Source organism: Anastrepha ludens, chromosome 5 (assembly GCF_028408465.1).
Source record: "Anastrepha ludens isolate Willacy chromosome 5, idAnaLude1.1, whole genome shotgun sequence".
In the NCBI taxonomy this organism is placed as follows: domain Eukaryota; kingdom Metazoa; phylum Arthropoda; class Insecta; order Diptera; family Tephritidae; genus Anastrepha; species Anastrepha ludens.
This window is the reverse complement of record NC_071501.1, coordinates 54,049,212-54,066,616: the sequence shown is the minus strand read 5'-3', so window position 1 is coordinate 54,066,616 and position 17,405 is coordinate 54,049,212. Positions and strand designations below refer to the sequence as shown.

General features: G+C 36.4%; 1 protein-coding gene across 10 annotated transcripts; it reads left to right on the top strand.

Moving 5' to 3' along the window:
* The first annotated feature begins 8,922 nt into the window (after nt 1-8,922).
* On the top strand, nt 8,923-17,405 carry LOC128863207 (profilin). Of its 10 annotated transcripts, none has more exons than XM_054102238.1 (5): nt 8,923-9,001; nt 9,929-10,007; nt 10,097-10,242; nt 13,164-13,335; nt 16,966-17,405. In XM_054102238.1, exons 3-5 carry the CDS (start codon nt 10,132-10,134, stop codon nt 17,061-17,063), a joined length of 381 nt encoding a protein of 126 aa, XP_053958213.1. In that variant the 5' UTR covers nt 8,923-9,001; nt 9,929-10,007; nt 10,097-10,131; the 3' UTR covers nt 17,064-17,405. The 10 variants fall into 10 exon arrangements, with proteins under 10 accessions (XP_053958213.1, XP_053958212.1, XP_053958220.1 ...); XM_054102237.1 differs by having other exon boundaries at nt 8,924-9,001; nt 10,100-10,242; XM_054102245.1 differs by having other exon boundaries at nt 8,946-9,001; nt 9,929-9,964; nt 10,100-10,242.

Genomic DNA, 17,405 nt, shown 5'->3' with positions numbered 1-17,405 from the left:
TTATAAAGTTCATATTTTATTTTCTTCATTTTATTATTATTCATCCTCAATGTTTTCAATTTCAACAAATGATACGAGTGGCTTATGATAGCTAAAATATGATACAAATGCTTTGGTTTCGATGTTGTCAACATACCTTTGAAATACCGCGTCAATTGTTGTTTTTGATCGTGTTGTCGATTCAGTGCGATTGTTACACATTTTTAAATTAAATGTTGTATTGAGAAAGTCAATTAAAGGAACCGCTGTGTCCAATGCAAAATTTACGTTAAAATCGCCACTTAAAATCATTGGAACTTTATCGTAATCTTTTCCAAGTATCCGCTATACTTCTGGTGTATACTTTATTAAATTTTCGTGAATGAATTCCGCTCTGCTATTTATTGATTGATTCGGTGAAATATAAATTGCCACAATTAAAATTGTTTTTCCATTGCTCAATCTGGTTTCGCATGCACATATTTCTCCCACTTTAGAGAGCTGAACAGACAGTGATTCTAGTTGCTGTGCATTCAGATCTATCTGTGGAGTTACAATACGAGCACCGTCATTTTGATTGTGGTATATTGCAACACCGCCTGCAATTGCGGTAAATATTTAAAAATGAAAATATTTACGAATATAAAAATACGGACGCAATACAGCACACGCGGTTGCTATTATGAGCGTCGTAACGCGTATATTACACAGACGTACCAACATACACACAAACATTCGTAGGACGCTTGGTTTGAATTTTTTATACATATGTATGTATGCTATACTATGGCCTAGCCTATGTACGTACATACATATTTGAGTTCTGAACTTCCAGCAAAACAATGCTTATTAATATACACATATGCATCTACATACAACCGCACACACAGGCCACTCACTTTATTCCTGTAAATGCGTATGTCGTCCAAAGCTAAAATTCTATGCCTAGCGACTACAAGAACAAAATGCATTAATAGGCGCAGGCGTAGCAGCCATCATCCTAGTTGCCATAGCGCTGAACAGTCGCGGCGGCGCCGAACAGTTTCAACTATTGTACTGTGCAACAAAAACTCATCATCAAAAAATTGATTTATAAATTCGAGCTCATATTTCTAAGAGCAAGTACTTTCATTCATAAAACGAGCCGCCCATATGCTAATTTTCTCGACAATTCGAAAATAGTCAATATTGGAATATTTCGCGTAGAATTATTTGCCAATATTCAATTTTTGTCAAGTCGAGTGCCCGCGGCTCCGTAAATATGTTTGCACCCATATATGTATGTAAATATATGTTTCTAAATGCTCGACAACCGCAGCTGCCTGTTCAAGGTTACTGTACATTAGGCCGGGTCGATTTGTGGGAAGGCAAAAAAATCGCCCATTGCTCTGTGAAAATCATATTCTAGGGATCAGAATAAGAAATTTTGCCGAAGGAACCATACCTCTAAAACGATTTCTGATGTCCCCCAATATGGGTCGAACTTTTTAGTTTCTTTTCTATAACTCACATTCATTCATTTACATATGTTCTGACTAAATAAATTTCTTAAGAGAAAAAATAGATAATATTATAAATAAATAAAAATAAAGAAAAAACATAGCCATTTAGCTGATTTTTTCATGTAAAGGCCAAAAATGGTGATATTTTGAAATTGGGGGACATCAGAATTCGTTTTAGAGGTATGGTTCCTTCGGCAAAGTTTCTTATTTTGATCCCTAGAATACGATTTTCATAGAGCAATGAGCGATTTTTAAATCGACCCGCCCTACTGTACATGCAATGCTGTGCCTATGAATGCGCGCTGGATCTTGAGAAATTTTACCGTATGTTTTGCTGTGGCGAGGCACATATGTACATACACACAACATATATACATATATCCGCATATATACATAAAAAAAAAAAAAAAAATAATTGGCGGGTACACTTCTGTTAGGTGTTTGGCCGAGCTTCTCCTCCTATTTGTGGTGTGCGTTTTGATGTTGTTCCACAAATGGAGGGACCTACAATTTCAAGCCGACTCCGAACGGCAGATATTTTTATGAGGAGCTTTTTCATGGCAGGAATACACTCGGAGGTTTGCCATTGCCTGCCGAGGGGCGACCGCTATTAGAAAAATGTTTTTATAAATTTTGCTTTCACCGAGATTCGAACCAACGACCTCTCTGTGAATTCCGAATGGTAATCACGCACCAACCCATTCGGCTACGGCGGCCGCATATATACAATACATACATATATAAATTCACAAATTTAAATTTGCTTATGCCATCCTTCTGTGTGCCTGGTAATGAAGCATTTTCTATACATACATATATATACGTATATCTTTTTTCTTCTTCTTTTTGGTGTCGATTTTTCGTTTCATCGAGTCTCAAATCACTCCCAACGATTCTAAAGAAGTTTTCACTTCAAAAAATGTTGAACATTTAAAGTAATAATACGTTCACATATAAGTAGATGATCTACTTTTTCGTGCTTAGCTCCCAATCCGTAATTAAAAAGCGAGATTTCCCATACAAAATTTCTCTCCCAAAATCTGAGATTATAAAATACAGCCCGTTGTTTTCTGTGTAATAGATCATTATTTTTATGCGTGTAAAGAAAAACGTCAAACTAAACACTAAATAAAATGGATGGCGGCAAAGAAAACAGCTTTGTAGACATAATTGTAATAAAATTGTTGTTAGGTATTATTAAACATACATTCATTTAACAGAAAAACGTGTGTCTTCTTATTACTTATTATAAAATGTAATATCGAATTTCGAATGTGTATTGCTGCCATAATTTTTTGAAATCTCAGTAAGCGTCGTTTACGGATTTCCTTCAACTGTTTATTATTAACAGCTAATTGGGTAATTTGTGGAAAGCATCAAGACGCACACCACAATAGGAGGAGCTCGGCCAAACACCCAAAAAGGGTGTACGCGTCAATTATATCAAGATCGTTGCACATTCTGTACAAATTAACAAAACATTTAAAATATCGCTATCAAATCGATTGGATCAATGGAACTGGTTAAGTACCGTGTTTTATATTTCAATTAATACGGTGGTAGGCCTCTTCGATTTGTCATTTCCCTGCTCGCTATATCTATGCTCGATTAACTTGACGAAAAATTTGCATTCCGAGCAACAACAAAGTTATCGAGCAAGATTCGCCGCTAGCGAGTATGGCTATAGTTCATTAGACTGGTATATCGCACTGCCTTACCAACACATGTAATTTAAGGCAGCTCTCCCCCCGCCTTGCCGACATATGCTCATTTGTACCATTTCTTCCATCTTTTCGCCACTTGCTAACCGTTGGTGAAAAGAAGAGCATATTCAGCAGTAAGTTAAACGTGAAAGCAAGTTAATGAAAAGTAATAAAGTGATTAATTAAAGCAAGAACAGAGCAAGTAGAGCCTCCAGGACCAACTCCAGAAGTAGACATTATGGCTGCATTTTCACAAATAACATTGGAAATCGCATTGCAGTCGGCACAAATATCATTGCAGTCGTCCCAAATATTATAACAATCATCAGATATTTCACAAATGTCAGCGGAATTATCGTCGTAGATAAATGTGCAAAGAGAAAAACAGGATACACGTATTTATGACGTCGCAACTGGAAGACCCGCGTCTGGGAACTGCAATTGAATCTCGGAATATGTTAATTAATGGCCACAAAGTAAAAGCTTTATCGTTCCACGGCATTGTACCATTGCCGATATTTAAGCTTCAGTTTCAACAACAGCAACAACAAATCACTGGAGTACTTGCCTCGCTTACGGCAGTTCCAGAGGCCGAAAGAGGTAACTATGAAAGTCTGATGGCAGCAATAGAGATACGTTTCGGCAATAATCACAGGCAGCCAATGTTCCAGATGGAACTTACGAACCGCTGCCAGAGGACAATTGAGGGATTGGCAGGCATACGCGACAGAGATTGAAAAGTTTGCACATTTGACGTGTGCGAAAGAAACAGCAGGCTTCGTTGAGAAGATGAACTGCCAGACATTCATAAGAGATGTACGAGATGCGAACACGAAGCGAGCAGCATACTCAACACCGAAGGGGGAGTTTGCTGAAACAGTGTCATTTGCGCTGACACACGAAACAGCAGCTCTCTTGAGTAAACCAGAGGTAAGTCCATCGGGTTGAGGTTTAAGAGCATACCTCTCTGGAAGAAACATAAAAAAGAATAATACGCGAGTCCTCTTCTTAAATATTACGACCCAGCAGTTTGAGTATAAAGTGTTACAACTGCGATAAGACCGGACATATGGTACGTAATTGTATATACAGTAGGCGTTAAATTAAAACGAACTAGCTCTAAAGAGTGAGAACTGGTTCCCACAACTGAATGCCCCACAACGGAAAGGCAAGAACCTGACGATAAATAAATTGTAAGTGGTAATGTGGAACCACTGGTTGACTACAAGCTCCAGTCAGCTATAGGAGAGAGAGCTACGATTTCCCAAAAAGGTATTTTACGAAGTCGTTATTGGAGCTTTGTCAGTAGTTCACACATTTTTATTGGCTGAAGTCACGGATGAAATAATAATTGGCGTAGATTACAAGCTGCTGCACGGATTTACCTTCGATTTGGGTAAAGGGTTCACCGGATATGAGCCAATTGTACAGCCCAAAAAGGTTACCCTAAGTCACCGTCAACGGATTCCGCCAATACCTGAAGCGGTCATATAGACTAATATAGATGGAGACTATGGGACAAGCGAAGTGTGGGTCATAGAATCTGTTGAAAAGACGGTGAACTCTAGGAATGTGAATGACAATAGTGGAGACAAAAAAAGACAAGAAAGTTCCAGTAAGGGCACTAAATTATTTCAAGTCACCAGTTATTTTGGATAAAGGAACTGTTACAGAGAAATGTCAGGCTGTAGAAGCCATAGTAAAGTGCGATGGACCACAACATGAAAGGGAAGCTTTCCATGGCAGCCGATTCTACGTTACCGGAATGACTCGGGTTTTTCCCGACCAAGGGCTGCCGCCCCAGTAAACTAGCCCTGTCTAGTGAACAGCATGAAAGGGAAGAATTTAAGGAAGCAGGAAGAAAAACCTCCAGTTTCATAAGGATTTGGTTACAGGAAATAAGAGGGCTAGACAGGACGAAAGCTAAGAGATTCCTGGCGAAATACAGCCACTTATTCAACCGTGATTGTGGGAAGACTGAAAGAACTGCCATCGTGAAACATCGAATAAATACAGGAGATGCAAAGCCAATTCGTTAAGTTCCACGTGGAGTTCCACTGCCAAAGTGCGAATAAGCAAATCAGATTACCCACTCGAAACTTTATCCGGCGCGGAAAGGTTTTCCATGGTTGATTTAAAAAGCGGTTACTGACAGATGGAAATTGAAGATTGCGATCGTGAAAAGACAGCCTTCAGAATAGGAGATGGGTTGTAGCAGTTTTCTGTGATACTTTTCGGATTATGTAACACACCAGCTACCTTTGAGTACCTGATTGAGCATGTGCCGAGGGCATCAAGACGGACGAAGAGAAAATAAAACTAGTAAAAGATTGGTCACGACCAAGAAATCGACACGAAGTGCGAAGTTTTCTAGGACTGTGCACGTATTACCGTCGTTTAGTTCCAGGATTCGCAAATGTTGCCCAGATCTCCACAATCTCACTAAGAAGAAATGCGCTTTTGTATCCGTATCCGTATCCGGTCACGGGAGAAAAGTTCCTTGGGGATACAGATGCTAGCACATAAGAAATATGTAGGTGGAGTACTGTCACAGATCATCAATGAGCAAGTAATCGTATATTATAGCAAAGTCCTCAGAGACCCGGAGATGAATTACTGCGTGACTAGACGAGAACAGTTAGCTATGGAATGCATAAAACATTTCCACAAGTACTTCTACGGTCAACAATTCCAGTTAAGAACAGACCATGCAGTATTGAGAAGGTTCTTCCAGTCGAAGTTTCCGGAAGCACAAATTGCACGGTGGATCGAAAGGATGCAAATTTACGACATCGAGATCGAGCATCAAAAAGGGGAACAACGTGGAATTGTTGAACTCCAATTTATTTCCCGCTCCATCTCCTCTCGATTATCCATTTGGCTATTTTCTGGATGGCAAAAACTTCGATTTGGAAAACAGTTGCTGTTTCTCCCATAGTATAGTGATACTTATTATTATCGTTTAAGTACCATCTGACTCCTTACCCTATTTCATTCTTGGACCCATCGGTAAAGAAAATATCCGTCAAACCTCCCTGCATGCATTCTGCATTGCTCCATTGCTCACACAATCTGACATCAATTTTCCTTCCAAATGAAACTGTGGGTATCAGGTTGTCTTTAGGTGCCAAAAACAGTGGATACTGCTCAGATAGCATCTTAAAGATTTCTCTGTGTCCCGAAGTTCCGTCTTCGTTCCAGAAACCATATGCAGTCTACACATTGCTTTTATTGCTTCCTGTTGTGTCTTAAGATCCAGGGGGAGCAAATCAAGCATAGCATTTGGGCATCACCAGAGGTTGTACTTATTGCACTCGTGATGCATAAACATATACTTCTTTGCAGCCTGTACAGTTCTCGAATTGTGGACTTAACCACGCTCCGGCGCCACCAGACCACAGAGTCGTAAGTGATGATTGGTCTGATAAGTGCTGTGTATATCCACAGCAGGTTTCAGACCCCAAGGTTTTTCAAAGGCTCTGCGTCATTAATGAAAAATCCTAAATGCGCGATTCACCTTCAGTGAAACGTGTGTCTCCTTAGTCAGCTTCTTATCCAAGATTACTCCTAGATATTTAACTTAATCGGAAAGTCCATTCAATTTCCGTTTTCTCGTAAACAAGACTATGAGTGCTTTGTTCGGATTATCGAAAAGACCTTGTCTCAGGCACCATATACTTTCTTATACTTTTCGATGTTTTTCTGTATTGCATTCAACTTGCCATAAATAAACCGCTGTCGCGTCCCCCATTATGTCAACAAATCAGCTGACGTGACCTTAGTATAGAAGATTAACAGTTAAAATCAAGAGGACGGACGAGTAAGCAAAAGCAGGGGAAACTGTCAATACACAAATGACATATACACACCCCGTTATAAATTGTTGGTACGGCACAGCGAGTCTTAACCTTCTGTTCTATTAATTTCATTTATTTATTGGAAAAAGTCAAGAAAACATAATTTCAAGCTGACTACTAAAACTAGAGAATAATTAAAATATATACAAATTCAATTACTAACTTTCATCTAAATAAAATATATGTTTATAATATGTTTTTTTCAATTTTATGACCCTCCCTCCCCCCCTGGTGAGATGTCGTGAGATTTTATTCAACCCCCTCCCCCATCCCCCAATCTCACGTGAGATTTTTCAAAATGTGGGTTTCTTATGTAAACGCGTTGGATTGTTATTGTAAAAAGAAAAAAAATTTGCTTCGTGCTTTTATTTACGACTAGTTAAGACTAGTAATCAATATTGCTGAGAGTTATAAGTGTAATAAAAATTTAACAATAGAAGACTTAAATCGTAACTACTGCGATTAAAAAAGAATATCTACTCTAATTCAGTCCATGGAGAATCATGCGCGGTTTCAAAAGAGACTATTGGGACCAACATGTCCATATGATTTTCAGTAAAATCATGTGCTCCTTCAACTTCGTTCTAATCTAGCCACTCTAAGCCGTTGACACTTCCGCACAGTAACTCATTAGCTCGTCTTGTGACAATCCGTGAGGGTCGCACTTTGCGGAACATACGCGCTTGCTTAGCTGGTGCAATGTGAGCTGCTCCCCTGTGCTCTGCAGCTCTTGTGATAGATCCGAAGTAAATACCGCATGTACTGCAGCATATTTTCTCTAAATCATCACGTATACTTGGGCAATAGAGATCAATAGGCGTGCTGATGAAGGCATTCAGCGGTTCAATCGGTACGCGTATTAGAAATGGAGCAAATGATTTTCCGTCATGTTCTTTAAAGTCCGGAATTGTCAAACGTCAACCTGAGTGATAGGGCGTTCGGCTCATAGTGGCGCGAAAACAACCGACGGGCTACACTGTACCGCAAATTCAGATTAAATTGAGCTATTTGGTATAAAACAAATATGGTGGTTTGACAGTAGTAATGTATAACGTCGAAGTATGAATGAAATTATTTTCTTTCGAACGAATTAGTGAATGATCTTAATCATACTACGATTACGCTTGAGATTAAATCTTAAGCATGTACAATTTTTTTGTTTCAATCAGAAAAAAAATTGCGTGATATTTGCCGAGACCCCCCCTCTCTCCAACGTAAGATTAGATGAGATTTGACTCGACCCCCTCCCCCCCTTAAACATCTCACGTAATTTATGGACGCCCCCTTACCTTGAACTAACTAAAAGATAGAGTTCATTAGTACAAAAAATTCTTTCTCAGAAAATGAGAAATCTAGCACGTTCTAGAGAAGATTTTGATAAACGTAATCCAAGTTCAATTACTAACTTTCATCTAATTAAAATATACAAGTTTACCTTTAACTAACCAAAAGATAGAGTTCATTAATACAGAAAATTCTTTCTTAGAAAATGAGAAATCTTTCATGTTCTAGAGAAGATTTTGATAAAGGTAGTCCGCAAAGCGTTTTATGCAAATTATGCTCGAGCTTAAATTAAATGGCCCACTTTCTTGCCACAGGTCGTCGACAAGAAATTCTTCAAAACTGCCGCTTTTCATTTTATAATTTTTTTAATTTAAAAATCACAAATTTTAAAACCGCAATATTCACTAAAGCATTCACTAAATATTCACAAATAAGTAAGTTGTAAACAGAGGTTTGTTTCCTTCTAGACTGACGTCACTCAATTGTGAAATTTACTTAGAACAAAGTAGCGGTTTTCAGAAAGCACCACCTTCTGTATTCTGTACAGGGTGGGACTGCCGTGAATATTGTAATGCAACACTGTTTGCCGATTCGGCATTGCCGACGTCAAAATAAAACCGAAGTTTCGCGGAAGAGTAGAAATCATTTGCCATCGAACAGGCTGCAGTGTATTAAAGTGAGTTTTCCATATTTTTCTCACATTTGTTTTACATATTTGGTAAATGAAGTGAACAGCTAAATGTGCATCATCTATTTGCATTATAAATCGTGAACATAATTCTAAAGTTATTTCGTGCAAAAGTTTAAAGTGAATGTGGATACATATATATATATTTGGTTAGCGGTCAGTTAATAAAGTAACTGAATGAGCTCGTAATAATGAAATAAGTTGTTAGTCACAAAAGCCATAAATGTTTAGATGACTTGTGCTGTTTATATATTGGCGAGATTAGTAAATCTAAAATTTCCAAACTAAAAATACTCATTGATTTGTCAACTTGTATTTCGAGGGGAGCGCGGAGCTTGAGAAAATCTGCGCTATGCTGACTCACCAAATGTGCTGATTTCCGCTCACTCATTTCCATTCGTGGATAGAATTGAGTCGAGTGAAACGATGACGACGACAATTCGGTCGTTAGTTGTCGGCTGTCCGCAACGATGGCGGCGGCATCAAATCTGAAAATTTTCATTGGCTTTTGTTAGTGTTCACGCGTCGGAAGGTTGCATTTGGTTAGAGCCTGAAAAGGCTGGAATTCAGAAAAACGCAGACTGGTTTTTAAACTGCAGGTTGTCCAAAAATTATTTTATAATTAGAGTCCTATTAAGTCTACATAGTTTTTGAAACGCAACTGTAAAGAAGCTCCCTCGAATTCATATATTAGTACACTTTTTTTTTTGCATATTGTATATTTTTTGTTTTTTGATATTTGGAAAAATTTGCGCTTGCGATTCAGCATTTATAAATAGTGTGCCCTTTATATATGTGATTCATACCGCACCGTATTAGCATTTATATAAAAATATTTTTTCCATTTATGGATATACGTATATGTATATGTACATTAATATATTTTTGGCATAATGGAAATTTTCTATTTTACAGGTAGAGATTAAATATAGAGCAGAAGTGCTGCTGCAGGTAAGGTGAAAATTAGAATCCGAGTTGTCTGAGAAATTTTGCAGTAAGTTTGTATCCGACCACACATTCTGGATCCAGTTTTTTTTTTCTTGCAAATAACGTGACGAAAACCACCTTTTTTTGCATCAAAAGCAGATAATACTACAGTCGACAACAAATATACCAAAATGAGCTGGCAAGATTATGTGGATAACCAGCTTCTGGCCTCTCACTGTGTAACAAAAGCTTGCATTGCTGGACATGATGGTAACATCTGGGCTCAATCCAAGGGATTTGAGGTAAGTTTCAATACAAAATATTTAAAATTTTGACTTGAAGGGTGTGACCGGACGTAAAATGTACCGACTGTGGGCTAAAAAACAGGGTGTTAAATATTGAGACGAAAATCAGTTTACTTATATACACACCGAGTATTTAAGTATATCTGAGTAACAGCTAGTTGGATAAAACACCCTTGTTGAATTTATTTTTTGCTCCTTACACATACATTTACCCGTATGTGTGCACATACATATATGTATAACATTTTTATATGGAAGAATGCACATATTTGCCTCCTAGTGCCGTCAATTTATAGCGATACGACTTTATAGGCCGTTTAATAATTTATGAAATACACTATGCGTGTTGAGTATTTACAGAATTTTTTTGGTTTATATTGGCTTTGAAAAAACGAGTGATTTAAATATATTGAGAGCTAAAATACATTTGAAGGCAAAAATACTAGTAGAATATACTTATGTGTGTATTTGCAAATAGCACAAATGACAAATATTTGGTACTTCGTTTTTGCTCCAATGCTTATACTCTATATGGTCATCTGATATTCGTTCGCTATCTATGATTTCGTTTTAAGTTCGTTTCCCTCGATGAGTTTTTTTATCGTTTCATTTTACCGGCTTTCATGGTTTCTCAGTAAGTGATAATTTCTTTGTAAGTTTGTATGCTATGAATTCGCCTTGTTTGTATGCGTTCCTGCGATATGATAAAAAAGGAACCACATATGTATACCATGCGTTTAAATGTTATCTTTGAGTATTGGGCGTTATCAATTATATTTAAGATCCGCTTACATATTTTGCAAGTTTAAGGCGAATAGTTCTATTGAGCTGACATCAGTATTGCCAGGACTAAGAAAAATTTGTATACACTTGAGATTAGAACAGTCCATATTAGTTTTATGAACCTACATTTTCTTTAACAACAGAGTTTATCTGTAAATTTTTTTTAAAAGCATAACAAATTTGGAGGTCAGCGCACGATGTATATAATACAGCGTGAATACTTAATCGAAACACAATATAGAAATATATTACATTATAATTTTTATATATAGTTAAAACTAGTCGGGCGTCATTGATTACCGTCCAAGTCATCAGAATTCAAGTCATTCATACTCATGTGTGCACATCCATGCATATACACACATATATGTATGTGTATCTACAAACACTTCTTTATATTCGCTTTGTTTCATTCCATGCGCTTGATGGCCGGTGTATGTACTCAGTTATTCTCTTTCGTATTTGCTTTCGCGCTTTGTTTCCTTTGTTATCCGGTTCTTAGTAAAGAAGTTTTGCGACCGGCACTTAATCATTCGGTGACACTCCCTTTTCCTTTCGCTTTTGTCTGTAGCATGCACATTTGTAATCCTATTTTCCGAACTGCTTTTTCGCTGTCTTGTCGAATATCTATATATTATAAGAATGCTCTGCTCCCACCACATATGATTCATGTCGAAATGTACCAATGCACAGATAAAAATACAGCTTAATTTTTCTAGTATTTGATGGAGAAAATTAGACATTGAAGAGTGGACCACTTCAGTACCAAACTTTTTTTTTAGGTTTCACGAATGTCAATTATGATGACAGACTTAGTTGCTTATTTTAGTGCCTGGTGCCCTATTAGTGCTTTTTTCTGAACTCGGATGCATGTATTTCTCATAAAATCATGAAGTAGATATTTAAAGCTGTAATTTTACAATAATTCACAAACTTGAATTTGCAAAAATGGAGTTAGGGCATATAAAGGACTCGGCTGGTCTGAATCCATTGACATACCCACATGCATTTGTTTAGCGCGTTGAAAAGCATGATAAAATATATTTTGTAATTAATTTGTGTTATAGCTTATGCATTTTGAATGCATAGAGGCAAATTTTGGGTATGGCTTAGTTAATTACCCGATGATTTCGGGTTACTTGATCCAACCAATTTTAAAATGCATATTTTTGAAAATTTCGGTTTCAACAAGAATTGCTGCCAAACATCTGAAAACCACTATAGAAGATAATTCGTGAATAAAAAGTGCTATGGTTTATATAGGTGTATTTTATGTATACATATATGTATAATATTACATAATATATATATATATTAATATTTCAATTTCCTGTTGGTTGTCTATATGTGTATATGATAGTCTATATATCTATATATGTTCTTAATCCTGCCGTAAGTTCTGTTACAAGTTAAATCCGTTATAGATATGAAATTATAATTCTTTTTTTAATGAAGTTAGTTTTATTTAATCATGTAAATATTAAAAAAAAATGCATTCGAAATGGTCACCATTTGCTTTAACACAAGCCTCCGAACGATTAGGCCATTTAGCTAGTCATTAGCATCACGCACGGTTTCCATGGATACAGACGTCGCTGCCCGAACCACAGATTGTTTGAGACTCTCCAAATTTCTGTGAGATCTTCGACAGGCCATGTTCTCCAATTCTGACCACAAACTGGACAATGTGGACGCCCACTTCTTTTTCTGTCTGTCACTTCAAATGTTTGGAAAATACTATTGATTGTGCGGTAAACAAACATTCCACCACGCCCATTAGAAAGAGCAAGGCCACCACTATAACTGTGAAAGTCTCAACCTCCTAGAGTCTATATAGAACCCCCAGGAGAAGTATAAAAATTAGGTTTTTTTACGACCGCATTTAAAGTTTGTACTGAAAACAGTTGAAGAGAAGTGTATACATCAATCGTCAACCCAGCAAGCCTTTAACTTAAGTTACGCGATTTTTAGTCCAAATTTTCAGTATTTGTAAAATTAGTTTTTTTTAAGGGAGATCAGGATAAGTACCCAATGCGATATGACAATGGGCTGTGTGCCTGAGCGTGTCTTATAGCGAACAACCGCTAGAACCTGATTTAATATATGTATTTCATGATTTTATTCTTCATTTTCAGGTTACAAAAGAAGAGTTGGCGAAATTAATCGCTGGATTCGATCAGCAAGACCTGCTTACTAGCAATGGTGTCACATTAGCGGGCCAAAGGTACATCTACCTTTCTGGTACAGATCGCGTCGTCCGTGCAAAACTAGGACGCAGCGGAGTGCATTGCATGAAAACTACACAAGGTATGAATATATCCATTAGTTCTATTCAAAGGTACTTTTACCACCTACCGTACTTTAGGAACCATACATATATAAGTATGTATGCTACAGTATTAAGACAAGACAAAATATGTATTAGAATAGATTTTATGCGATGGTATAATTTTACTTAAAAAATTAAAGCGCTGGAATAGTATAGTTGTTAAAACTTTATTTGTTACAAAAACATGAAATATGTATTGCATGGTATTGCAATACTTTCGTAAGAGGTGACATTTTTGCGAGATAAGAAAACTATTAGTTCGATTTCCATTTATAAGACAAGATCAATCAATCATTTGTTAATATGCCGCTTATTTTAAATCATACGTGTTTTTGCAGTCAGAAATTTGCTATGAAAGATGGAGTTCTTGATCTGATGTATATACTATAAATAAAAAATTTTCACTACCTATTAGGGCATACATCAGAACATCCACAAATAAACAAAAGATGGAGGAATTTACTATATTATTCTTTAAAGTCCGGTGACCATCTGCCCTTTTAGGGTAATCGTAGACTAAAAACAGAAAATTTTTACTGTTCAATGCATTCATTCTAATGCGCTAATGAACGCAGTGAACGTCAGCTGGTGAACGACAGCGGTGGGTGTGGTTGCGACAAAAGAACTAAAACTTTGAACATATGTTTGTCACGTTGTACTTAAATAAAAAAAAAATAGTTGACTTCAATTATTGCATTAAAAAATACGTCAGCACCCCTCGTGAAGATTTGAAAAAGCGTTAAGTAAAAATATAGTATAAAAGCTAAAATTTGGTGAAATAATAGGCAAACTGTATTAGTTTCATAAACAAATAATTGACTTAATTTTCACCGGTCTTCAACTGACGATGAAAAGACACAGCTAGTGACTTTTCCAATGTGGAAAATGTATCTATTTTTTTTAAACGCCTAAGGTCAAGAAATTGATCTTGATGGATAAAATTTGCCTTTAATAATATGTATATGTGTGTATTTATGAAGGATGTTCTATTTTATCGAAATAATGTTATTAATACCATTATTATAAAAAAAGGATGCGACAGTTATAATTGTACACTCTATGTACGTTATATATGTATTAGGCATCTTCTTTTCGCCAAGCGTTATCAAGTGGCGAATAGATGAAGCAACATATATTGGCGACGTGGGAATAGGGCTGCCTTAAATTACATGTGTTTGTACGACAGTGAGTTATACCAGTCTGATGACCGTACTCGGTAGCGGCCAATCTTGCTTGATAACTTTGTTGTTACTTTCGCATGCAAATTTTTCGTAAAGTTAATCGAGCATAGATATAGTGAGCGGGGAAATAGCGAATAGAAGATGCCTATTATTAAATATGTTTTATGCTTTAAAAATAATTCACGCGCTTTTATTGCTTGCCTGCCCATTTTGTTCAACACTGCGAATCCCAGTACTGTAATGTCTAAATTATTTCCAAAAGGTTTTTCTTTAAGCGTGATATTATTACTTTTGCAAAATTACAATTAAATTTTGAATATAGCATTCAAATGGTCTTCGCTGCTTCCATTGTACAACTAATACAAATTGTATCGTATGCCGTAATAAACAGTACGTTGGTGGTAACCAGTACAATGGTATTAAACCACAACTCTTTCGAGTGGCAAAACTTTTCCCACAATAATTGTTTTGCGTGCTATGTGGCATGTTACCTGTCTTGTTGAAACCATATGTTGTCAAAGTCAACTTCTCCCAATTTCGACAATTCTTTCATTGACAGAGACGGTGTCATCAGCTTTTTGGAATAGCGGCCCCAGGGATGTGAATATTACGCCATAAACTGACAAAAGCTCACTAAAAGTTTTTGGTTGCATAACCGTGACATATTTATGCTATATAGATAAAAAATGAAGACAAAGTTTTTTCTTATAGCGGTCGCCCCTCGGCAGGCAAACAACCGAGTATAATTCTGCCATGAAAAAGCTCCTCATAAAAAAATATCTGCCGTTCGGAGTCGGCTTAAAACTGTAGGTCCCTCCATTTATGGAACAATATCAAGACGCACACCATAAATAGGAGGTGGAGCTCGGCCAAACACCCAGAAAGGGTGTTTATTATTATTTATTAAACATAGTATTAAATACAGTGCTTAATATGTAAAGAAATAGAGTACAAGCAGCTTAGGCCATCGACTCTTTAGTTTAATGTTAAGTAGTACATAGATACATACATACTATGAAGTACGTGAAATATAAAGATAATTAGAACTAAAATTATACGTTACATACATTATTAATATACAAAATTTCATATACTTAAATTGCTTTCTTGGATGAAATTATATATGCTTAAAATGTTTCGCGATGTAACATATTTTAGAGTAGACGCTGGGTTCGCCGAGCCAAAATGTTTTTTCCTTAATCTCTCCAAAATTAAGCATTCATTGAGGAAATGCTCCGCCTGATTCTAATCTGGAGCAGAAAGGACAGGAAGCAGGAGAACTTCCAGTGAGCAAATGCTGATGCGTTACGTTGGTGTGGCCAATCCTCAGGCGGGTAAACATTTTTGATTGGTGACGGGTGGTATTACTAGGTTAAACTACCTTACTATGATCTGGGTTGGTACTTTTATATTTGTGAAGGAAACTGCGCCACTCTATGTCCCATTTTGAATTTATATGGAGCTCTATGTATTTCTTTAGGTCTTTTTTTATCTAAAGACGCCAACTGGAAGGTCGGTGCTGCTTCAAAATAACTTGCCGTATGATCGGCAAACTCATTTCCAGTTATACCAGAACCCATTATTTCTGTATTTGCTGCACATGTCACGTATTTGAGAAACTGCTGCAGGAGAAGCTATCAGAACAAACGATAAACCTCCCTTTGATTTTAATAGCTTTGTAAATTGCGAATGTTTCAGCACTAAACACGGACGAGTAACCTGGTAGGATTCCGCCGGATATTGTTTTTCCATGCTCAGTAACGACTGCAAATGATGTTTATTTCGTTTTGAGCCGTCTGTGTATATTGCTGTGTAATTAAGGGATTTGTATTTATTTATGAGCTCCAAAAATCTTTGCTGGTATACCAGTATACTAGTATTTGACTTTTTTAAGTTGTGCAGAGATGTGTCAATAGTATTATCATTCAGCAACCATACAGGTAGGTTATTAATTGAGGGACAACTTTTAGGAGGAAAAATTCCAAGATTTTTTGCGTATGCAACACATCGTGGCAGAGTGGAGTTGAGTATAAAAGAATGTTTGTGGCGAGAAGCTGCAACCAGGTTTTTGTGAATATCCCTGTTGGTTGAGTTAAATAATTTTGGAATGAGCTGAATAGTAGATTCGTATACCCTCTCTCTTATTGCAGGGAATCCGCTTTCACCCAGGATGCATAATATTGGAGATGTTGGAAACGCATTAATAAATATAAATAAAAAGTCAAAGTTGTGTGTATTTTTTGTGGAAAGTGCTGTTTAATTTCGATTAAGCAACATTTTAGTCGTGAGCGCTTTTAAATGAAAAGATACTTACAAATCGTTTTGTTTATGCTCAAACCAATTTTTAACACTTTCTCATATTAGAATATCTTCATATATTTTCTTTTTATAATAAACATATATTTTTTGTTTTCTTTTCTCTTTTAGCCGTGATCGTTTCCATCTATGAGGATCCAGTTCAGCCTCAACAAGCCGCATCTGTTGTAGAGAAGCTTGGAGATTATCTGATTACTTGCGGGTACTAGAAATAATCCATAATAATAAAAGTAATAATATAATAATTATAATAAAAACATTAAAGCCGTAACAAATATCTTCTATAAAATCTATTTTGGAATAATTTCATATGAAAAAATAAAGTCAAAGTAACAAAAACACTCAGATTTTCCAATTATTTTAAATATGTACCAGAAACGACGATGTGCGGAAATTGTCTTAAACGTGATACAGCAACGAAACTATAAATGCTTAAACACGTCGTTAATCTGGACCTAATTTGAAAAATATTTGCTTTTACTCAACTCTTCAAGTTTACTTTATAGAGATATTGTTTTTTACCAATAAAGATATAGTAAATTTAAATATAA